This window comes from Salvia splendens, chromosome 9 (assembly GCF_004379255.2).
Source record: "Salvia splendens isolate huo1 chromosome 9, SspV2, whole genome shotgun sequence".
Taxonomy (NCBI): Eukaryota; Viridiplantae; Streptophyta; class Magnoliopsida; order Lamiales; family Lamiaceae; genus Salvia; species Salvia splendens.
In genome coordinates this window covers 6,744,711-6,769,002 of record NC_056040.1, presented here as the reverse complement: position 1 = coordinate 6,769,002, position 24,292 = coordinate 6,744,711, and the positions used below count along the sequence as shown (strand labels likewise).

At 44.3% G+C, this 24,292-nt stretch overlaps 2 protein-coding genes across 3 annotated transcripts; both read left to right on the top strand.

Moving 5' to 3' along the window:
* The first annotated feature begins 540 nt into the window (after positions 1-540).
* LOC121747966 (glutamate synthase 1 [NADH], chloroplastic-like) lies at positions 541-12,485 on the top strand. 2 transcript variants are annotated; one of them, XM_042142153.1, is made up of 10 exons: positions 541-1,333; positions 1,421-1,540; positions 1,801-1,914; positions 1,997-2,149; positions 2,268-2,368; positions 2,448-2,544; positions 3,016-3,125; positions 3,360-3,463; positions 3,614-3,781; positions 12,346-12,485. In XM_042142153.1, exons 1-9 carry the CDS (start codon positions 947-949, stop codon positions 3,769-3,771), a joined length of 1,344 nt encoding a protein of 447 aa, XP_041998087.1. In that variant the 5' UTR covers positions 541-946; the 3' UTR covers positions 3,772-3,781; positions 12,346-12,485. The 2 variants fall into 2 exon arrangements, with proteins under 2 accessions (XP_041998087.1, XP_041998086.1); XM_042142152.1 differs by lacking the exon at positions 12,346-12,485 and having other exon boundaries at positions 3,614-3,921.
* Positions 12,486-14,965: 2,480 nt separating this feature from the next.
* Positions 14,966-22,481, top strand: LOC121747965 (glutamate synthase [NADH], amyloplastic-like). Its single transcript, XM_042142151.1, has 14 exons — positions 14,966-15,036; positions 15,114-15,457; positions 15,529-15,599; positions 15,689-16,158; positions 16,270-17,139; positions 17,244-17,398; positions 17,679-17,840; positions 17,990-19,588; positions 19,828-20,043; positions 20,129-20,397; positions 20,558-20,863; positions 20,964-21,231; positions 21,513-21,770; positions 21,942-22,481. The coding sequence occupies exons 2-14, from the start codon at positions 15,203-15,205 to the stop codon at positions 22,209-22,211; spliced, it is 5,169 nt and encodes a 1,722-aa protein (XP_041998085.1). The 5' UTR covers positions 14,966-15,036; positions 15,114-15,202; the 3' UTR covers positions 22,212-22,481.
* The last annotated feature ends 1,811 nt before the right edge of the window (positions 22,482-24,292 follow it).

Below are 24,292 nucleotides of genomic sequence, written 5' to 3'. Positions count from 1 at the left end.
CACTATATAAAATCTCGATCCGATTTCCAAATGTTTCATACTCCCTCCGTCCTTGAAAATTTGTCACCTATTTATTTTTTCGTCCGTCCCTAAAAATTTACTCCCTCTGTCCCGCACTACTCGCACTTATTTCCTTTTTGGGCATCCCAAGTTACTTGCACTCTTTCCATTTTTAGTAAAAAATTTCACCTACAGCCGTCATTTTTGACTTTCCTATACACTCATTCCTTAATCTCCGAGCCGAAAAGGAAATGAGCGAGTAGCCCGGGACGGAGGGAGTATTACTTTTCACTTTTATCATTTTTGGTATTGGACCCTACATTCCACTGAATCATTCAAATTCACATTTTATTATAAAATAAAACTAACATATTAAAGTAGGATCCACGTGCCACCAACTTTGTCAACCCACTTTCTATTACATTTCTTAAAACACATGCCGGGTCAAATGGTGACGAATTATTAGAGACGAATGGAGTACTATATACTGATTAGTAGGTGCTGTGCGTGTTTGTCTCTATAAATTCGCACCTCATTTCCTCGGCGAGGCTATATCCATCCAACTCACCACCAGCTCGCGGCGGCGATTTTCTACTGCGAGCATATCTTATCTGCCCTAGATACAGATTGCACTTTCTTTTAGCCTGCATATAGCTCTCTATATATTGAAGTTCTCGCCGTAGTCGTCAAAAATAAGGAATCTCTCTCAGTGTTTCGCTTATTTATATCTCAGTTGCCTCCTCCGTCTCTGATTTGCCTTGATTAGTATATCGATCTTGTTTTTCCTGGTCGGTTTCCTGAAATTCTGGTTGAATTGACCTGAAATATCGCTAGATTTGATACACGGACGCCTATAAATTTGTGTAATTAAAATCGATACTACAGTATATAATAACAGTATAAGATATATAAAGAGGTTTTGGTGGATTCGGGAACCGCGAGAACGATGTCGGCGGTGTCAGGATCGGGGATTCATGTGCGAGGCGGCGGCATGATGAAGCCGGTCTGCGCGCCGAGCCATCAGCTGAATGTGGTGGCGGCTTTATCCCGCAGGGTGAGGGTGTCACGTGCATTTGCGTCGAAGCATAGGATGGTGAACCTGGACAACAGGTTTGTCAACGGCACGAAGCTGCGGAGCAGTGCCCGGATGGAGAGGATGCAGCTTTGGCAGGCGGACGGGCTGGGCCGTTCACCGAAGCTGCGGTTTGTCGCGAAGAATTCGATGTCTCAGGTGCCGGAGAAGCCGCTTGGGTTGTATGATCCGGCCTTCGACAAGGATTCGTGTGGAGTCGGGTTTGTGGCGGAACTTTCTGGTGAAAGCAGCCGTAAAACGGTACAGTTGTTAAATGAACAAGACGAGTTGATAATAATTTGTATATATGGATTTTTCCGTAAATGATTGGGAGTTTTGGCTGTCCAGGTGACGGATGCTATAGAGATGTTAGTGCGGATGACCCACAGAGGTGCGTGTGGCTGTGAGACAAACACTGGAGATGGAGCTGGAATTCTTGTTGGCGTTCCTCATGAATTCTACAGAGAGGTTTCTATATTTCTTGAATTTAGCTACATATTCAGTATTGCAAATTGAAAAGAACCAATTACCCAAGCAGGGATATGGTTCTGTCATGGTCTCTGTTTTCATTCGTTCGTTGTATCTAAGAGCTTTAAAATGGATTTAAGGGCCTCGGAATTCTACTATTTTGCAGACGGTCTTAATGAATGGTGAACATGACCAATGAGATAAATGACCTGTATGTTTCTGAGCAAGCCTATTGGTATCTGTTTTTCTTTTAATTTCAGGCTGCGAAAGATGCTGGATTTGAGTTGCCCCCACCTGGGGAATATGCAGTCGGCATGTTTTTCTTGCCTGTTTTGGACAGTCGGAGGGAACAAAGTAAAATTGTATTCACAAAGGTAAATACTGCAACTTTGGATATGCCCACCTTTCTCCCATGCTTCATTCTGAATTTCTGACAAATCTTCGTTTACACTGTAGGTGGCAGAATCACTTGGGCACTTGGTTCTTGGGTGGCGTCTTGTGCCCACAGACAACTCAGGATTGGGCAAGTCTGCTTTGCAGACAGAACCTGTCATCGAACAAGTTTTTCTTACAGCCACTCCACGGTCTAAGGCCGATTTTGAACAACAGGTGTCTAATTACTAGTTCTGAGAATAATATCTTAAATACACTCAAATAATGAAATTGCAGGTTTTGCTCTTCTCGTCTCTGTTTTCACTAAACGAATTTTGCTATTATACTCTCGCAGATGTACATATTAAGGAGGGTTTCTATGGTAGCAATCCGAGCTGCATTAAACCTTCACCACGGTGGGGTTAGAGACTTCTACATATGTTCTCTGTCGTCCAGGTTAGTTTTCTGTCGAATTGTGATGTTAAAACTAAGTTTGTTGGTGAAGGATTTTGTTTGACTTTACTGTGCTTAACAGGACTGTTGTCTACAAGGGTCAGCTGAAACCTGAACAGTTGAAGGAATATTATTATGCAGATCTTGGAAATGAAAGGTTTACGAGCTACATGGCCCTGGTAAATATTTCATCCATTCTCTGTTTTATTATCTGCTGACTCCATACTTCAACAACGAACAGCATGGGATCAACCGATTAACTGAAGCAATGCAAGGTTGAGGAATGACTTCTGAGGCATTGACGTATGAATGATCTCTTAAGTTCTTCCACACCCTTGATCACTATTTGATTTTGGATGCTGGATTGGATACTTGGGGTGAGTTGGTAAGGAAACTCATTATGAAGTACATAATATTTGCAGAAACTTGGTGCTTTTCTGCTATGATCCATTTTTAAGATCAAACCTGTTGTATGGTGGAGAGGTGAATATGATCAGACTAGGTAGACTAGTCATGGATATTATTTGCAGTATCCCTGCTCTATGTTCAATTTAAGAGTGCTGAAGACAAACTTTATTCCTCGGAGAGTATGATACCGACTTGCTTTTCATCAATGGAATCTTTAAAATATTTTTGCTCTGGATTTGCAGATACACTCTAGATTCTCAACAAACACATTCCCTAGCTGGGATCGAGCTCAGCCAATGCGGGTCCTTGGTCACAATGGAGAGATAAATACACTTCGAGGCAACGTCAATTGGTAGGTTTTGTTTCTATGTGGTAGTCTTTATCGCAGTTATTGTGAATGTTTCCCCACAGAAACTTTTTATTCATTCAGACTCTACAATAATCAGAAAACTTGACGCGTTCACAATATTTCGTGAAGTTTATGTAGATATCTGATAAATGATACAGTGGACCATTAGATCAACTTCATTTAGTTTTTATTGAGATGAGCATAAAACTTATTGAATTGATGTTACCTACTTAATAGGATGAGGGCACGTGAGGGCCTTCTGAAATGTAAGGAGCTTGGCCTCTCAAAGACTGAGATGAAGAAGCTTCTGCCAATTGTAGATGCCAGCTCTTCTGACTCAGGTTATTGATTAACCTAACTATTACTTTGTGCACATGCCTGAATGGTCACAAACTTGGCGAAGTGACTAGTGGCATAATTACCTTCAACTCCTATAGTTTGATGCCCCTATTAGGTACTGACTATCAATATTACTATGGAATTGCGTTTAGGTTCATTTGATGGTGTACTAGAGCTTTTGGTTAGAGCTGGTAGAAGTCTCCCTGAAGCTATGATGATGATGATCCCCGAAGCCTGGCAAAATGATAAAAATATGGATCCTGACAGAAGGGCTCTTTATGAATATTTCTCAGCTCTGATGGAGCCATAATATCCGAGATCTTGTGGTTTTTGGTTCTTTAATTTAATGAATGTCTTTTGTTTTGTGTTTAATATATGGTGTGGAAATATTATTTGATTTATAATATTGTTGTGGATGTGGGATTTTCTACCTAGCCAAATTAAATTTTGGTTTTATTAATTCAGCTATGTTTTAAAATTCTAATTAATCGATTTTAAACCTCTCTCTCCCTCCCCATTTTTTCGAAATCCCTTCCCCATCACCCCATGATATTCTCAACTTCCTCCACCCTCACATAACCGATCCTTTTCTTCCCCTTTCCTTTTCTTTTCTCTTTTCGGTCACTCTCTCAATCTCTCCCTCTCTCTCTCGCAAAGTTGCTCTCTCTCACTGGTGATACCCTCCTTCGTCGTGAATCGGAGTCGGAAAAGGAAGTAAAGCTTTTGCGTTTCGTTTGAACCATCCGGGGAAGGTAACCCCTAACCCTTGTTTAATTCGAAAACTCATGCATATAGGACGTTTTGGTTGGTTTAGTTGCTGAATAGGGTTTGTGGCTGTGTGATATGGTTGAGCATGTTTTTGATAGTAACTGGCAGTGGGTTCCGACCCCTTTTTAACTAAGCAAACGATCTCCGTTGGGTACGAATTTTGAACTGTGTAAAGGTTAATGTGTCTTTTGTGTGGTGTGTAAATTTCAGCCTCTTTGGATGTCGTATGAATTTATTATGATTTTTGCAAGTAAACTGCGCAGTTTCGCGAGTTGTATGTTTTTGGGAGATGTTTTCATGTGCAATTGGCGTGATTCTGAGTGATATGTTTTTGTGATGAATGTGGGTGTGTTTGGCCAAGAGATGGCTCGGAGGAATCAGTGTTTGGTTCGAGAGTTTTCGTGTGTGTTGGCCGAGAGTTGTTGGGTTCAGCCTAGGGCAGATTTGTGGAGAGTCTGGAAGGGATGATCCCAGGTGTTTGGGTGTGTTTTGGGATGTAGAATGCGTGGTGTGTTTGTCGTATAGGGTTTGAGAATCGGGGGTCAGAGGAAAAGGGGTGTAAACTAGGTGCCGAGCAGACGGCCGAGGTGGTCGGCCGAGGTGCCGAGCATGCGGCCGAGATGGTCGGCCGAGGTGCCGAGCAGACGGCCGAGACGGTCGGTCGAGATGCCGAGCCGGACGGCCGAGATGGTCGGCCGAGGTGCCGAGCAGCTGTGCCGAGACAGGTGCCGAGCTGTGCCGAGACAGGTGCCGAGCAGCTGTGCCGAGACAGGTGCCGAGCTGTGCCGAGACAAGTGCCGAGCTGTGCCGAGACAGGTGCCGAGCTGTGCCGAGACAGGTGCCGAGCTGTGCCGAGACAAGTGCCGAGCTGTGCCGAGACAGGTGCCGAGCTGTGCCGAGTCAGGTGCCGAGCTGTGCCGAGACAGGCGGCCGAGGTGCCGAGCCAGGCGGCCGAGACGGTCGGCCGAGGTGCCGAGCCAGGCGGCCGAGGTGCCGAGCCAGGCGGCCGAGACGGTCGGCCGAGGTGCCGAGCCAGGCGGCCGAGACACCGAGCCAGGCCGAGACGCCGATCCTTTTTCCGAGCTTTTTCCGAACCTTTTCCGAGCCAAGTGAGCCGTTTGCACAGTAAGGGTATGCCAGGACTTGGAGTGCTGTGTTCGTGTGTCGTGTGCGCGTTTTGGGTACGTCGTTTGCATGCGGGGTGTGTTTCGAACGTGTGACTTTGTGTGTTTGTTTTGTAATATGTTGTTAAGTGTATGTACGTGTAACGTGCTAGATGTTGAAGTCGTCCACGTAGGAATCATGCATTGTCGTTTAAAGTCTCGTCTCTTCTGACTCTAATCATGATATTATTTATCTTTCAAAAGGGTGATCTTTTTCGAGGAAAGTGTGGTTGAAGGGAACTGTTTTAAAAGCTAAGCAATCGAGGTGGGCTTTTCTACCCTACTTTTATGTGGGTTATCTTTAAATACGGACTTTGTTCCGGAAATGTTTATGGAGGTGAACTGTTTGTCTTGCCAATTTTTCGTTTTGAAACCTATCTGAAGTGGTTTACCACATATGTTTAATCGAATTCGGGTCTGTTGGGCTGCGAACCCTCAGGCTAGTGTACACGAGACTGGGTGCCATCTGAGAGCAAGTTGGCCGGTCTAGATGACCTGGGGTGTGGCCACGCCCCTTGTCATGGTTTGGATCAGATAGTGTATGATTGAGGGAATAAGGGTGGCAATATCGGAAAATGACTGCGCAGTCGAATTTATGAAATGTATTTTGTGTACTTGGGTTATTTTCATTATACTCAAAACCCCAATGTTACACTGTTATGGCATGACAAACTATGTTTTTGGCGTGTGTCCACTGAGTGCATAAGTACTCAGCCCTGCATGTTGTTTTCTTAATGTGCAGGTTGAGCGACGATGGGGATGACGGATGTTGAGCAGCCAAAGCTGAAATAGTATTTTTATTTGGTCTTTTGGATGGTGTCGTGTCGTCATACATGGCATCATCTGTCGTTTGATCTTTCCGCTGCTTGTAAACCGTTACAATGTTTTTCCTTTAAACTCTGAATACTTTAACTTTTGTAATGTCGTCTTAAGTACAATGTTTAAAAGTGAACTTCCTTTTTAAATGTTTTGGGTCAAATATTCTTGTTACCCCCTTTCTTCCCCGCTTCTTTATCCCCCTCCTAGTCGCGGTCCACCGTACTTCCTATCCTTAGGAAACGCGGGCGTGACAGAGTGGTATCAGAGCCTAGGTTTTCTCTTTCTGCTCTGGACCCAAAAAAAAAATTCTTTTTCTGACTGGAGTAAGTTTTCAAAAGTGTCATTGGCTCAACATCCGACTCATCGCACTCAACCTGAAATGAGGTAATGAAAATTTCGAAATTTTGGAAAGTATATGGAAGTGGAGGAAATTGTGATTTTGGCGTTGAAAATGATTTTTATGTAAAGTTTAAGTAAATGTTGAGACATGTGGAAGGGTACAACGTGATGTGGAAAAGTTGGAAATTATTTTAGTTATGAACTGTTATGGTGTTATGAACTGTTGATGTATGATGAACTTATATGAAAGCATGTGGCTGATGTGTGATGATTTGATGACGTGAATGTTGATGTGAGCTTTTATGTGAGTATGTGTTGGCCTTTTGAATGTTTGAACTTAGACGTGATAGAATTTCACTAGTGCTTCTTGGACCTATGATAGATAAGAGCTTTTGGCCTTTGAACACCAGCGGGTTTGGGTTAGAACAGCGATACGTGCACACTCTCTCTCTCTTCTTCGGTTATGTACTCTGTTTTTATACGCGAGGCGGTTGTTTCTGTTTTTTTTTCTATAGATGGCGCGTATGTTCCGAACCCCGCGACGGAGTGATCGCGATAGACTTAGGGCACAGAGGGTGCTCAGAGATTATAGAGTGTACCGGAAGAAGGATCATGTACCGTTGATCGAGTTCGTGGCACACTTCGACACCCTCTGGAGGGCAGCTCAGGAGTTCGGAGTGACAGAGCATGACGGCATTGAGAAGCTAATAGATTTGCTTCCCGATAGCTGGAAGGAGTGGGCCGAAAGAACGGCGAGGAGGTACACGTGGCATGAGCCCGCTACCGATGACATGGTGGGTGACATGGCTGGCTTTCGGAAAGCCGTGTATTGTGCACTGGTGGACTCTCGAGAGGAGCAGCCCCCACAGGAGGTGGAAGAGAGGGTCGTGTATCAGGACAAGTATGTGAGCATGTACGAGGGTGAACAAGGGTATGAAGATGTTTATGAGGAGGCTCTGCCAGGGAACTCCGAGGAGGACGACGACGAAGACCCGGTGGAAGGGCCTATGGATGAGGATGATAGAGTCGTAGTCTAGAATTAGAATAGTTCGTTGTCTTTTCAGTTTTTGCTTTCTGTACGATCTACTCTTGGGAACAATGTTGGCCTTCTTTCTTTTAATGAGAATTTGATTTTGGTTTATATCCTATGTGTTGCATCTTATACTACATGAAGGTTTTATAAGAAAATTTTGAGAAAGTGGTAATTTTGGATGAGAATTGTAGTAACACTTTTTGGATATTGAATCAGAATGCCGCCAAGACGTGCACGCCAGCCACGACAAGGACCCCACGTGGAGGCACCACCTCCACCACCACCGCCACCACCACCTCCACCCCCGCCTCAGCAGGAAAGATTCATAGTTACGTTCTCCAGGCAGAATCCCCCAAAATTCGATGGACAAGGAGATCCATCAAAAGCCGAAGAGTGGATACGCAGCCTCGAACGTATTTTCAGGGTTATGGAGTGCACAGATCAGGAGCGCATTGCTTGCGCCACCTTTCAACTATCGGGTGATGCCGATTATTGGTGGGAGACTCGGCAAAGGACTATGAATCCTGCACGCCTGGAAGCGCTAACATGGGAGGAGTTTAAGGTGGAGATTGACAACAAGTATGTCCCAAAGACGTACAGACGGGCCAAGGTGGTAGAGTTCCACACACTAAGCCAAGGCCGAATGACGGTAACCGAGTATGACCGAGCCCTCGCGCAGATGGCACGATATGCGCCCGAGTTGATGGACACCGATGAGAAATGGGCGGTGAAGTTCCGGGCCGGGCTCAGAGATGAGATAAAGGCCGCATTGGCCTGTCGAGGAGAACTCTCCTACTCGGAGATCTTGACTTGTGCACTGGACGTGGAAGATGCACTCCCTAAGCCAAGAGTTGTGGCAACAACAAACGCGACACCTCTACAAGCTCAGCCGGGCCACCAAGAGAAGAGGAGGTGGGATGGTGACCAGGCTCAGTATGGTGGTAAGAGGCCACAACACATGAGGAACCCACCCTACAATGGCGGGAGACAGAATACTTTCCAACCGAGGGCAAACTTTCCGCCGAGGAACCCTCAATGTGGAAGGTGCTTCAAGTACCACGCCGGGGAGTGTCGAGACCCTAGGTGCTTCAACTGTGGTGGGAGTGGCCACTACATCCGAAATTGCCCAAACAAGCACATGGGAACGGGAACGAGACAGAACCAGCTAGGTTTCCGTCCACAATCCCAGGCACTACCTGCACCTCCACCGCAACAACGCCGCCAAGGATTACCATCGCAAGCAAGGGCCTACGCCTTGAAGGGGAAACAGCCGGCAAACGGGAAAGAAACCTTTGAGCAAGGAAACTTGGCAGGTATGGGCACACTTCTAAATATGCCTATAGTTGTCTTGTTTGATACGGGTGCGTCGCATTCCTTTATATCAACGTCTTGTGTGGATACTTTGGAATTACCTACTGTTAAGACCGAACCCACTATGAGTGTGACCTCACCGGTAGGCGGGACTATAGATATATCCCGATCTTGTGCATGTGTGAACTTTGGAATAGGTGAACTCAGTTTAGTGGCTTATAATTTGCAAGTAATGACGATGGGTAGCGTAGACATAATCTTGGGTATGGATTGGTTAGCGGAGAACCACGTTACCCTTCATTGTAGAGAAAGGAAAATTTCGTTTGAAACCCCCGGAAAAGAACCGATGAAGTTTCACGGAGTCCCAATGAGCCGACGCAAGTCCATTATCTCTGCGCTGCAAGCCACTACAATGATGAGGAAGGGATGTCCAGCGTACCTTGTTTATTTGAATGGGGAGGAGAAGAAAGACAGGAAGATAGAAGATGTGGCGATAGTGAGTGAATATCCCGATGTCTTCCCCGATGCATTGCCGGGACCCCCACCCGACAGGCAAGTAGAATTCACGATCGATCTGGAGCCCGGATCGGCACCAATATCAAAAGCACCTTATAGAATGGCACCAAAAGAGTTGGAGGAGCTTAAGGTGCAACTGCAAGAGCTACTGGAATTGGGATTCATTAGACCTAGCGTGTCACCATGGGGAGCACCAGTGTTGTTCGTAAAGAAGAAGGATGGAACGATGAGGATGTGCATCGACTACCGGGAGCTAAACAAACTAACGCTGAAGAACAAGTATCCACTACCAAGGATAGACGACTTGTTTGACCAACTTCGAGGGGCAGGAGTCTTCTCTAAGATGGATTTGAGGTCTGGGTACCATCAGCTGAGGGTTCGGCGAGAAGATGTACCCAAGACAGCTTTTCGAACAAGATATGGTCATTATGAGTTCGTTGTAATGCCTTTTGGACTGACGAACGCCCCGGCAGTGTTCATGGACCTTATGAACCGCGTGTTCCATCCATTTCTGGATCGGTTTGTCCTGGTTTTCATCGATGACGTGCTTGTTTACTCAAAGAACGAGGAGGAGCACAAAGAGCACTTGAGAACCGTCCTAGCAACTCTAAGGGACGAGAAACTATATGCCAAGTTCAGTAAATGCGAGTTTTGGCTCAAGGAAGTAAATTTTCTTGGACATGTAGTAACTTCAGATGGAATTCGTGTAGATCCGGCCAAGGTAGAAGCGGTGCAGGAGTGGAAGTCACCTTCTACACAAAACGAAATCCGAAGCTTTTTAGGACTGGCGGGCTATTATCGAAGATTCATCGAGGGATTCTCGAAGATAGCAAGGCCAATGACGCAACAACTGAAAAAGGGGGTCAAGATGATTTGGACGCCAGAATGTGAGGCGAGCTTTCAGTTGTTGAAGGAGAAATTGACCACCGCACCAATCCTAGCTGTGCCGGAGCCAGAGACTGACTATGCGGTATATACGGATGCGTCGAAGGTGGGACTGGGATGTGTGCTTATGCAGAAGGGGAAAGTGATTGCATATGCATCGAGACAATTGAAGCCCCATGAACTGAATTATCCGACGCATGACTTGGAACTGGCAGCTGTGGTACATGCTTTGAAGATCTGGAGACATCATCTTTATGGAGTCCGTTGTGAGATATACACGGACCATAAGAGTCTAAAGTACTTCTTTGAGCAAAAGGAGTTGAACATGCGCCAACGTAGGTGGCTCGAGTTGGTAAAGGACTACGATTGTGGTATAAATTACCATCCGGGAAAAGCAAACGTAGTGGCCGATGCTCTTAGTAGGAAGTCTCAATCTCAGCTGGCCACCTTTCTTACTATCGAGGAGAGTTTAATCCAAGAGTTCAGTAAGATGCGGTTGGAAGTAGTGAGAATGCCCGAGACTGTGGAAGGAATAGTAGCCACGTTGGTGATGGAACCCGACTTAAGAGCCAGAATTGTAGAAGCTCAACGGCGAGATACGTTACTAGAGAAGATTCGCTCAGAAGTGAGGACGGGTGAACTCGGAAATTTTCGTGAGGCAGCGGATAATGGTCTCACATACAAGGGAAGGTTGTGTGTGCCTAAGGATGAAGGCCTGAGGATGGAAATCATGAGAGAAGCACATGAAACCCCATACGCTGCTCATCCAGGGAGCACCAAAATGTATCAAGACTTGAAAAGACAGTTTTGGTGGAACGGTATGAAAAAGCATGTTGCGGCGTTTGTGGAGAGATGCCTAGCATGTCAACAAGTAAAGGCGCTACACCAACGGCCCTATGGGAAATTGCAACCCCTCGAGATTCCGGAATGGAAGTGGGAACATATTGCAATGGACTTTGTGGTAGGACTGCCAAAATCCCAGCGAGGGAACACGGTGATTTGGGTGATTATAGATCGCCTCACCAAATCTGCCCATTTTGTGCCGGTTCGTGCCACCTATGGATCCGATCAGTTGGCTAAGGTATATGTACGGGAAATTATACGCTTGCATGGAGTTCCAGCGACAATCACATCTGATCGTGATGCTAAATTCACTTCTAGATTTTGGACAAGCCTGCAGCGCGAGTTGGGGACTAAGTTGAATTTCAGTACAGCGTTCCACCCGCAAACCGACGGGCAGTCGGAGAGAACGATACAAGCATTGGAGGACATGCTACGAGCCGTGGTGCTAGATCGAGGCGTAGGTTGGGAAGAAGTGTTGCCCTTGGTAGAGTTCGCTTACAATAATAGTTACCAGGCGACTATCAAGATGGCCCCATATGAGGCCTTGTATGGAAAGAAGTGTAGATCGCCACTTTATTGGGATGAAGTGGGTGAGAGAAGAATTCTCGGACCAGACTCTGTAGAAGAAATGATAGAGATTGTCCGACAAATCCGTGGGAGGATCAAGGAGGCACAAGATCGACAGAAATCTTATGCGGATGTTCGAAGGACCGATTTACAATTCGAGGTCGGAGAAAAGGTCTTTCTGAAAGTTTCCCCTTCTAAGGGAATAACTCGTTTTGGAGTGAGGGGAAAGCTGAGACCCCGATTTATCGGTCCATACGAGATTTTGGATAGAGTCGGCGTGGTAGCATACAGATTGGCCCTGCCACCAAGCTTCGGAAATGTGCACAACGTCTTCCATGTGTCACAATTGAGGAAGTACGTGTTTGACCCCACACACATCGTTCACCAAGAAGAAATGATGGTCCTAAATCCTGATCTAAGCTACGAAGAGAAGCCCGAGGCCATTTTGGATCGAAGAGTGCAAGAATTGAGGAATAAGTCAATTGCTTCGGTGAAAGTACGGTGGAGGAATCATGGAATCGAAGAAGCAACATGGGAATCAGAAGATAAGATGAGAGAGAGGTTTCCAGAGCTGTTTGAGTGATCTAACAAATTTCGGGACGAAATTTTGTTAAGGTGGGAGGAATGTAATATCCGAGATCTTGTGGTTTTTGGTTCTTTAATTTAATGAATGTCTTTTGTTTTGTGTTTAATATATGGTGTGGAAATATTATTTGATTTATAATATTGTTGTGGATGTGGGATTTTCTACCTAGCCAAATTAAATTTTGGTTTTATTAATTCAGCTATGTTTTAAAATTCTAATTAATCGATTTTAAACCTCTCTCTCCCTCCCCATTTTTTCGAAATCCCTTCCCCATCACCCCATGATATTCTCAACTTCCTCCACCCTCACATAACCGATCATTTTCTTCCCCTTTCCTTTTCTTTTCTCTTTTCGGTCACTCTCTCAATCTCTCCCTCTCTCTCTCGCAAAGTTGCTCTCTCTCACTGGTGATACCCTCCTTCGTCGTGAATCGGAGTCGGAAAAGGAAGTAAAGCTTTTGCGTTTCGTTTGAACCATCCGGGGAAGGTAACCCCTAACCCTTGTTTAATTCGAAAACTCATGCATATAGGACGTTTTGGTTGGTTTAGTTGCTGAATAGGGTTTGTGGCTGTGTGATATGGTTGAGCATGTTTTTGATAGTAACTGGCAGTGGGTTCCGACCCCTTTTTAACTAAGCAAACGATCTCCGTTGGGTACGAATTTTGAACTGTGTAAAGGTTAATGTGTCTTTTGTGTGGTGTGTAAATTTCAGCCTCTTTGGATGTCGTATGAATTTATTATGATTTTTGCAAGTAAACTGCGCAGTTTCGCGAGTTGTATGTTTTTGGGAGATGTTTTCATGTGCAATTGGCGTGATTCTGAGTGATATGTTTTTGTGATGAATGTGGGTGTGTTTGGCCAAGAGATGGCTCGGAGGAATCAGTGTTTGGTTCGAGAGTTTTCGTGTGTGTTGGCCGAGAGTTGTTGGGTTCAGCCTAGGGCAGATTTGTGGAGAGTCTGGAAGGGATGATCCCAGGTGTTTGGGTGTGTTTTGGGATGTAGAATGCGTGGTGTGTTTGTCGTATAGGGTTTGAGAATCGGGGGTCAGAGGAAAAGGGGTGTAAACTAGGTGCCGAGCAGACGGCCGAGGTGGTCGGCCGAGGTGCCGAGCATGCGGCCGAGATGGTCGGCCGAGGTGCCGAGCAGACGGCCGAGACGGTCGGTCGAGGTGCCGAGCCGGACGGCCGAGATGGTCGGCCGAGGTGCCGAGCAGCTGTGCCGAGACAGGTGCCGAGCTGTGCCGAGACAGGTGCCGAGCAGCTGTGCCGAGACAGGTGCCGAGACAGGTGCCGAGACAAGTGCCGAGCTGTGCCGAGACAGGTGCCGAGCTGTGCCGAGACAGGTGCCGAGCTGTGCCGAGACAAGTGCCGAGCTGTGCCGAGACAGGTGCCGAGCTGTGCCGAGTCAGGTGCCGAGCTGTGCCGAGACAGGCGGCCGAGGTGCCGAGCCAGGCGGCCGAGACGGTCGGCCGAGGTGCCGAGCCAGGCGGCCGAGGTGCCGAGCCAGGCGGCCGAGACGGTCGGCCGAGGTGCCGAGCCAGGCGGCCGAGACACCGAGCCAGGCCGAGACGCCGATCCTTTTTCCGAGCTTTTTCCGAGCCAAGTGAGCCGTTTGCACAGTAAGGGTATGCCAGGACTTGGAGTGCTGTGTTCGTGTGTCGTGTGCGCGTTTTGGGTACGTCGTTTGCATGCGGGGTGTGTTTCGAACGTGTGACTTTGTGTGTTTGTTTTGTAATATGTTGTTAAGTGTATGTACGTGTAACGTGCTAGATGTTGAAGTCGTCCACGTAGGAATCATGCATTGTCGTTTAAAGTCTCGTCTCTTCTGACTCTAATCATGATATTATTTATCTTTCAAAAGGGTGATCTTTTTCGAGGAAAGTGTGGTTGAAGGGAACTGTTTTAAAAGCTAAGCAATCGAGGTGGGCTTTTCTACCCTACTTTTATGTGGGTTATCTTTAAATACGGACTTTGTTCCGGAAATGTTTATGGAGGTGAACTGTTTGTCTTGCCAATTTTTCGTTTTGAAACCTATCTGAAGTGGTTTACCACATATGTTTAATCGAATTCGGGTCTGTTGGGCTGCGAACCCTCAGGCTAGTGTACACGAGACTGGGTGCCATCTGAGAGCAAGTTGGCCGGTCTAGATGACCTGGGGTGTGGCCACGCCCCTTGTCATGGTTTGGATCAGATAGTGTATGATTGAGGGAATAAGGGTGGCAATATCGGAAAATGACTGCGCAGTCGAATTTATGAAATGTATTTTGTGTACTTGGGTTATTTTCATTATACTCAAAACCCCAATGTTACACTGTTATGGCATGACAAACTATGTTTTTGGCGTGTGTCCACTGAGTGCATAAGTACTCAGCCCTGCATGTTGTTTTCTTAATGTGCAGGTTGAGCGACGATGGGGATGACGGATGTTGAGCAGCCAAAGCTGAAATAGTATTTTTATTTGGTCTTTTGGATGGTGTCGTGTCGTCATACATGGCATCATCTGTCGTTTGATCTTTCCGCTGCTTGTAAACCGTTACAATGTTTTTCCTTTAAACTCTGAATACTTTAACTTTTGTAATGTCGTCTTAAGTACAATGTTTAAAAGTGAACTTCCTTTTTAAATGTTTTGGGTCAAATATTCTTGTTACCCCCTTTCTTCCCCGCTTCTTTATCCCCCTCCTAGTCGCGGTCCACCGTACTTCCTATCCTTAGGAAACGCGGGCGTGACATCCTGCTCTTATATCATGTATGTCCTTTTTGAAGAGTCTAATATAGTTACGTCAGACTTATATTTGCTTGGCTCTTACATAGAATGATTTGCAGTTACCGATGGGCACTATCTTGGAGCAACATTAGACAGAAATGGGTTACGTCCTGGTAGATTTTATGTTACACACAGTGGCAGAGTTATCATGGCAAGTGAAGTAGGCGTCGTTGACATCCCCCCAGAAGATGTAGCAAGAAAAGGAAGACTTAACCCTGGTATGATGCTTCTTGTTGATTTTGAGAAGCATGTTGTGGTTGATGATGAAGCCTTGAAGCAACAATACTCACTCGCAAGACCTTACGGTGAGTGGCTAAAGAGGCAAAAGCTGCAATTGAAGGACATAGTTGAATCTGTTCCGGAATCAGACCGAACTCCTCCCACGATAGCTGGTGTTTTACCGGTTAGCAATTTTTTCAGTCCCGTCACTGATATCATACTCATTTTCACAAGCTAACAGTCACAACCTTTTAGGCATCTTCTGATGATGAAGATATGGAAAACATGGGAATGCATGGGATTTTGTCACCATTGAAGGCGTTTGGGTACTTTGTCTCATATTTATGTATATATTCGTGCATGATGTATATTTCGTTTTTGTTGTTCATGATTGAATGCATTTGTCTCTGTGCAGTTACACTGTGGAATCTCTGGAAATGCTTTTACTGCCAATGGCAAAAGATGGCATTGAGGCCCTCGGTTCAATGGGGAATGATGCTCCATTGGCTGTGATGTCTAACAGGGAGAAACTTACGTTCGAGTACTTCAAGCAGATGTTTGCTCAGGTCACTAACCCTCCAATAGATCCTATTCGGGAGAAGATTGTTACCTCCACGGAATGCATGATTGGTCCAGAAGGCGATCTGACAGAGACCACAGAAGAACAATGCCATCGCCTGTCACTGAAAGGACCTCTCCTAACCATTGATGAAATGGAAGCTATGAAAAAGATGAACTACCGGGGCTGGAAAAGTAAAGTTCTTGACATTACCCACTCCAAGGATTGTGGTAGGAAGGGCTTGGAGGAGACCCTAGACAGGATATGTATTGAAGCACATGATGCAATCAAGGAAGGATATACGACTCTGGTGCTTTCTGATCGAGGTATTCCATCCTGAAACTTGGAAGATATGGTTATAATCGTGCCTTATTTTCTTGTTCCTTTTCTCATAATCTTTTTAGTTACTAGTATCTTCTATTCTTTATATAATGCAGCTTTCTCACCAAAGCGTGTCGCGGTTAGCTCCCTCTTGGCTGTTGGTGCCGTACATCATCATTTAGTGAAGAAGCTTGAACGAACTCGTGTTGCATTGATTATTGAATCTGCGGAGCCCCGAGAAGTGCATCATTTTTGTACACTTGTAGGATTTGGTGCAGATGCAATCTGTCCTTACTTGGCTGTTGAAGCCATTTGGAGATTGCAAGTTGATGGGAAAATTCCACCCAAGCCAACTGGTGAATTCCACTCAAAGGATGAGCTTGTCAAGGAATATTATAAGGCAAGCAACTATGGCATGATGAAGGTTCTAGCCAAGATGGGTATTTCAACTCTTGCATCATATAAGGGTGCTCAGATATTTGAGGCCGTTGGCCTGTCATCGGAGGTGATGGAACGTTGTTTTATAGGAACTCCAAGCAGAGTGGAGGGTGCAACTTTTGAAGCTCTCGCACTTGATGCACTTCTGTTGCATGAGCTGGCTTTCCCAACACGTGCCTTACCACCTGGTAGTGCTGAGGCCGTAGCACTTCCTAATCCAGGAGATTATCACTGGAGAAAAGGTGGTGAGATCCACTTAAATGATCCCCTTGCCATTTCAAAGTTACAAGAGGCTACTAGATCAAACAGTGTAGCTGCCTATAAAGAGTACTCTAACCGTGTTCAGGAACTGAATAAGTCATGTAATTTGAGAGGGCTTCTGAAATTTAAAGAAGCTGAGGTAAAGGTTCCTCTTGAAGAAGTTGAACCTGCTAGCGAGATTGTAAAACGTTTCTGTACTGGAGCGATGAGCTATGGTTCTATCTCATTGGAGGCTCACACAACACTTGCTGAAGCAATGAACCAGATTGGGGGAAAGTCGAACACTGGTAAGCTTCGGTTGCGATGTGCCTCAATTGCTTGTTCATTATTCTTTTCCAATGCATGAAACTTCATCTAAGCTGTCTATGTTTTTTTAATCTTTTGCAAACAGGTGAGGGAGGTGAAGAACCATCTCGTATGGAGCCTCTTGCAGATGGTTCACGAAATCCAAAGAGGAGTTCCATAAAACAGGTTGCCAGTGGAAGGTTTGGAGTTTCCAGCTATTATCTTACAAATGCGGATGAATTACAAATAAAAATGGCTCAGGTACTCATATGATATCTTTTTCATCTAAAGGGGGATTTGCATGGTCTGTTCTGTTGTCTTGTCATGCCTTTTTTTTAAAAAAATCTCCTGTGCTTGGGTAGGAACAACGGTCTTTTGTTTATGAATTTACGTTCATGGACAGATGACGTCAGCAAAGCACCTTGTGGTGTCTTTGCATCATTTAATGATACCTGCATTTGCCATTTGGTGAGAGTGTTCATTTCACATGTTTTATATCAAATGATTAGTATGTTTTGACGTTTGAGATTTCATGATGCAGGGAGCAAAACCTGGTGAAGGAGGTGAACTTCCAGGGCACAAGGTAATTGGTGACATTGCTGTAACTAGGAATTCTACAGCTGGTGTGGGCCTTATCAGTCCTCCTCCCCATCATGACATTTATTCCATTGAAGATCTAGCACAATTGATTCATGACCTCAAGGTATATTTCAAGCCTCGTCAGTTTTACTCTTATATTTTAGTAATTTACTTGAACGTGGATATGTTGGGAATGATTGTATATCATGGTTGTCCACTTATGCATTGGTTGTCAATCTGGCTTTCATTAATTTTCTGTTATAATTTTTGCAGAATGCAAATCCTGATGCCCGTATTAGTGTGAAGTTGGTTTCTGAAGCTGGTGTGGGAGTGATTGCCAGTGGGGTCGTTAAGGGTCATGCTGATCATGTTTTGATCTCTGGTCATGACGGCGGTACCGGGGCTTCAAGATGGACAGGCATCAAAAGTGCTGGTGTTCCTTGGGAACTTGGTCTAGCAGAGACACATCAAACCTTAGTGGCGAATGATCTTCGTGGTCGAACTGTTCTTCAGACTGATGGCCAACTGAAGACTGGACGAGATGTAGCTGTTGCTGCGCTTCTTGGTGCAGAGGAGTTTGGTTTCAGCACTGCTCCCCTCATAACGCTGGGTTGCATCATGATGCGGAAATGTCACAAAAACACATGCCCTGTTGGTATTGCAACTCAAGATCCAGTTCTTAGGGAGAAGTTTACCGGTGAACCTGAACATGTCATCAACTTCTTCTTTATGCTGGCAGAGGAATTAAGGGAGATTATGTCTCAGCTTGGTTTTCGAACACTCAATGAAATGGTTGGTCGTGCAGACATGCTTGAACTGGATAAAGACGTGGCAAAAAACAATGAGAAGCTTAAGAACATTGATCTGTCCCTTCTACTTCGCCCAGCTGCTGACATCAGACCAGATGCTGCGCAGTATTGTGTGCAGAAACAGGACCATGGGCTGGACATGGCTTTAGATAAAAAACTAATAGCTTTAGCTAAACCTGCCTTGGATAAAAGTATTTCTGTATACATTGAATCTCCTATATGCAATGTAAACCGAGCAGTTGGAACCATGCTAAGCCATGAAGTGACGAAGCGCTATCGAATGGCGGGACTTCCTTCAGATACAATTCATATCAAACTTAATGGAAGTGCAGGTCAGAGTCTTGGAGCTTTTCTATGTCCTGGCATTACATTGGAGCTTGAAGGGGATAGCAATGATTATGTAGGGAAGGGCCTGTCAGGAGGTAGAATTATTGTATACCCCCCTAAAGGTAGCAACTTCGATCCGAAGGAAAATATTGTCATTGGCAACGTAGCTCTTTATGGGGGCACAAATGGGGAGGCTTATTTTAACGGAATGGCAGCAGAAAGATTTGCTGTTCGTAATTCTGGTGTTAAAGCTGTAGTTGAAGGTGTAGGTGATCATGGATGTGAGTACATGACTGGGGGCACTGTTGTAGTGCTGGGAAAGACTGGTAGAAATTTTGCTGCTGGCATGAGTGGGGGCATTGCTTATGTTCTTGATGTTGATTCAACTTTCAGTTCTCGGTGCAATCAAGAGTTGGTAGATCTTGATCCAGTGGAAGATAAAGATGATATTTTGATGCTCAGAATGATGATACAACAGCATCAGCGCCACACAAACAGCCAATTAGCTAGGGATGTCCTTTCAGATTTTGACTCTCTTCTTAAGAAGTTTGTCAAGGTCTTCCCTCGTGACTATAAACGCATTCTAGCAAATAAGAAAGTGGATGAAATTTCAGAGAAGACAGCTGAAGTTGCAGCCAAAGAGGCTGAGGCAGAAGAAGAAGCAGAGTTGAAGGATAAGGATGCTTTTGAAGAGCTTAAGAAGATGTCAGCAGTATCTATCAACGAAACTCCCCAGGTATTTTTTGAGGCACTTGGTTGGCTGCTTGCTTTTTAAAATCCTCATCCTGCGCTGCATGCTATGACACAAATGAGTTCATAGGTGCAGAGACATTGCAAAAACCGTCTCCTTGTCGGTTTGACGTACACAGTTTTTTACTAGTACATTCATAAAGTGCAGTTTACTAAGTTGACCTGTGTGTTTTGAACTTTGTACCAATCATGAAGATCCATTTTTAATTTTTTTTGATTGGATAGGTTGAGGAACAAGAACCAGAAAAGAGGCCAACTAGGGTTCCTGATGCTGTCAAACATCGTGGTTTTGTTGCTTATGAGAGGGAGGGCGTTTCGTACAGGGACCCGACTGTTAGGATGAATGACTGGAATGAAGTTATGGAGGAATCAAAGCCAGGACCATTGTTGAAAACACAATCGGCTCGCTGTATGGACTGCGGTACTCCTTTTTGTCATCAGGTAACAAAAGTTCTGTAGTACTTGTAAGAAGAATCATCTTGAGGACTAAGGCCTAAGTTGTTATAAATGGGATTTTGTCTTGCAGGAGAATTCTGGATGCCCTCTTGGAAATAAGATACCAGAATTCAATGAGTTGGTTTACCAGAACAGATGGCGAGAAGCATTGGATAGGCTTTTGGAAACTAACAACTTCCCAGAGTTCACAGGTCGTGTATGCCCTGCTCCTTGTGAAGGATCTTGTGTACTTGGTATCATAGAAAATCCTGTGTCTATCAAATCAATTGAGTGCTCTATCATTGATAAAGCTTTTGAGGAGGGGTGGATGGTTCCCCAGCCTCCTCAGACAAGAACAGGGTATGCCTTTTTCCTTGGAATGCTGCAGTAATGCAGTTTTGTATTTGCATTGGGTTTCGGATATATGATACTTATACATAAATATATTTATTTCATTGCCGAAAAATAATTTTATTTTCAGTTGTGGAATTTAACTCTGATTTACCTTTACCTATTTCAGAAAAAGTGTTGCGATTATTGGAAGTGGGCCTGCTGGTTTGGCTGCTGCTGATCAGTTAAATAAAAAAGGACACTCTGTGACAGTTTTTGAGCGTGCTGACAGAATTGGTGGATTAATGATGTATGGTGTGCCGAACATGAAGACCGACAAAATTGATGTAGTTCAGAGGCGGGTTGATCTCATGGAAAAGGAAGGAGTGAAATTTGTAGTTAATGCTAATGTAGGAAAAGATCCACTATACTCTATAGATCAGCTTCGTGAAGTGCATGACGCAATTGTGTTGGCTGTGGGAGCCACAAAACCAAGGTGTGCAAAAATGATTTCTGCAATTCATTGAATACTATCAATTATAGAAGTACATAGTTTTCAGAATGGGTTATAACCTACCCATTTGCCAATTTTGCAGGGACCTTCCTGTTCCTGGGAGAGATCTTTCTGGAGTCCATTTTGCCATGGAGTTTCTTCATGCAAATACAAAAAGCCTTCTTGATAGCAATCTTCAGGATGGAAAGTACATTTCTGCCAAGGGAAAGAAAGTAGTGGTGATTGGTGGAGGTGACACTGGCACTGACTGTATCGGGACATCAATCAGACATGGGTGCACCAGCATTGTAAATCTAGAACTTCTCCCTAAACCACCAGCTACCAGGGCCCCAGGCAACCCTTGGCCTCAGGTTTCTAAACTTTTTTCTGCTTCCAGTATCTGCATTTAAAATCTTGCCCTTTTCGGCTACTTTATAGTGGTGGTTAATATTCTATCTCATATTTCAAATTGAACCACTTCCGCTAAGTTTTTGTCCTGCTGAATGAATAATGACATCATTTGTTCTGGCTTATGTTCGTTGTCCATCTCTGCTTTTCCCATTCTATATTAGTTTTCTCCTTTCTCTCCTATATTTCTTTGACTAGCTTCCCGGGCAACAAAATGAAATTTCTGTTTCTTCAAAATTGGCAGTGGCCACGGGTATTCCGTGTAGATTATGGGCATCAAGAAGCTGCTACCAAGTTTGGTTGGGACCCAAGGTCTTATGAAGTGTTGACAAAACGTTTTATTGGAGATGAGAAAGGAACATTAAAAGGACTTGAGGTTGTGCGAGTCAGTTGGGAGAAGGATGCCAGTGGAAGGTTCCAATTCAAGGAAGTTGAAGGTTCTGAAGAAATTATTGAAGCTGATTTAGTCCTGCTCGCAATGGGATTTCTGGGTCCTGAAGAGGTTAGCATTATCTTATAATAATGTTGCCATTATTGAACTTCCCCTTTCTCTTCAACCCTGGTGCAACGAGATCTGTATTCTATTTTGGTTGGACATAGTGTCCACTGCTGCTGTGCATGGAAACATGTAAACACCAGTCTTGCTCTAACAACAATTCTGGTCCTTTCTCAGGCGGTCGCTGGCAAACTTGGAGTGGACAAAGACAACCGATCAAACTTCAAAGCTGACTACGGTCGCTTCTCAACCAATGTTGAAGGTGTCTTTGCTGCTGGGGATTGCCGACGCGGACAGTCACTGGTGGTCTGGGCAATATCTGAAGGCAGGCAAGCAGCTGCACGGGTTGACCAATATCTCCTTGGAGATGAGAATGACGGCACTGATGGACAGGATGGACTCACAAAGCAGCAGCAAGACAACAGGAGGCAAGCTGTGAAGACATAGTCTGCTTGGGATATGCAATAAAGCTGAACTGTGTTGTCGGAAAGCAGCTAGTTGGAGTGGTTGCTCTATGAATTCAGAACTGCAGATGATCCAAACCAACCAGAACAGATTCCAAGGGATGGGGTTTTGAAGGGGAGGAGGAGGAATGCTTATGCAGTGGTGTTTATAAGTTGGGTTGGTGTTGAAAGTGCTGGCAGACTATGCCAAGCTTTATGGAATGAACAATATTGTACAGGTTCTCTTATCTTTTAAGCAGTAATCTATCATCAATGTTGCTGGGAATTTTACTTCATTATTCTTTTGCTTTTATGAAGAACAATGATTTTAAAATCTAATTTGTCCAATTAATTATGCACACTCTGAATCTCTGATGAAACTTTTGAATTAATCCTGCAATTAGCTAGATTTATCAAATTATTTATCCGCAGAAGTGCATATTTTATCTTTCAACATGTGTTGAATTTTTCCATATTGCTCAAGTCGTCTGTGCTGGGCCTGCATGGATATATGGTTGTTTGTACGTGATGATTCATTATAATAATATTATGTATTTAGGTTTGTTTATAATATCCGACTATGATCTCTAGGGAGATATTTTGGATCTTATTATTGTCCTAGTATTTGACTCGAGACACAGAATGCTTCCATTTCAAGGACGACAAATGTCGAGGGATTAATTTTATCCTTCTATTTCCTAGGGATAACACTTAATTAGGTTATTTTTCCTTTGTCGATTTATGTAGGGAAAACAGACAGTCCATATTATTTGGTGTATCGGTTAGATTTTCCTTTGACATGTGATAATGAAGGTTTTGTGCTGCTCCAAATATATATAGTAGAGTATGTATGTAGGTTCTGCTTCAAAATCAGTTGTTATCTGGTTTCATTACACTAACTGATTAATTCTTCCAACCATGATCACAACTCATCAAAATCTCATCTTCCTCACCACTGCATCTCTCTTCATTCTTTCGCTCCATAATTTGTTTGAATCTTGTGATGCCAAATGCACTCCTTCTGTATGCGGCATCATTCCCAATATCAGCTACCCTTTCAGCCTCAAGGGCGACTCCAACAAGTGTGGTGATTCAATATTAGAATTAGCATGTGAAAATAATGTGACCTACTTCTCCCTCAATTCTCACAGATACTATGTCAAAGCAATCAACTACGGCAACAATAGCTATTACGACGACTCTACCATAAGGCTGGTTGATGCTTCCATAAATAATGACGACATCTGCTCGTTTCCCTCCTTTTTTACATATAACTATAACTTCATCTATGGTCGTCCCTATCGTCTTTCTAACCTATCCCCATTTCATTCCTTACCTATTAACTTTATAAGCTGCCCAAATCCCTTGTTGACCAATTCATCCTTCTTCACTGATATCACCACTCATTGTGTCTCTAATTCATCACATCACAAATATGCTTATATCAAGGTCGGCCACATGAATGCCTCAGAGGTTCCATACGCATGTGGAGTAGACCTCATAGCGATGACATCCTGGTATAATTTTAAGGATTTGAACAATGTTTTGCTTTCAGAAATCCATGAGTCCCTCTTGTATGGATTCCAACTCATGATCTGCCCCTCCTGTGGACCTTCCAAAAACTTCAATATTTTCGGTAAGCAAAGGATGCACTCTGTCACTCATATATGAATATCATTCCTATATATTGGTGCTGACATTACTACTCTTGTCTTGTATGTATATCTGCAGAGCATCGACAATTTCTTGTTGTCATTCTAGGTAAGGTCTTCATTATATATATGCTTCACAACATATTCCATCCTCATTTATGTTTTCTTTATCAATTTTAATTTTGATATCAATCAAGACAGATGACTAAATTCAGGCTGTTGGAGAACATAAACTGTAGGTCTGTTGTGTGCATCTGTAAGCCCTCCTCTATTCACCATATGTGGATTCATTGCTGTATTAGCACTCTTATATCATATTGTATCAGTAGTGACTGCGCTTGTCGAGCCCCACCAATTTAACCCGTTGCTTGCTGAAGTAGTACTTATCATCGGTTCGCTCTCACTTCATGCTCTACTCACTACTTACTATTTC

Excerpts from the sequence above, each read along its gene's own strand:
- LOC121747966 (XM_042142153.1), top strand. The coding sequence starts at position 947 with ATGTCGGCGGTGTCAGGATCGGGGATTCATGTGCGAGGCGGCGGCATG. Across the intron at positions 1,541-1,800 it reads CTCATGAATTCTACAGAGAG|GCTGCGAAAGATGCTGGATT; the intron begins GTTTCTATATTT and ends TTTTAATTTCAG. Across the intron at positions 1,915-1,996 it reads GTAAAATTGTATTCACAAAG|GTGGCAGAATCACTTGGGCA; the intron begins GTAAATACTGCA and ends TTTACACTGTAG.
- LOC121747965 (XM_042142151.1), top strand. The coding sequence starts at position 15,203 with ATGGCAAGTGAAGTAGGCGTCGTTGACATCCCCCCAGAAGATGTAGCA. Across the intron at positions 20,398-20,557 it reads CCTCCTCAGACAAGAACAGG|AAAAAGTGTTGCGATTATTG; the intron begins GTATGCCTTTTT and ends TACCTATTTCAG. Across the intron at positions 21,232-21,512 it reads CAGGCAACCCTTGGCCTCAG|TGGCCACGGGTATTCCGTGT; the intron begins GTTTCTAAACTT and ends CAAAATTGGCAG.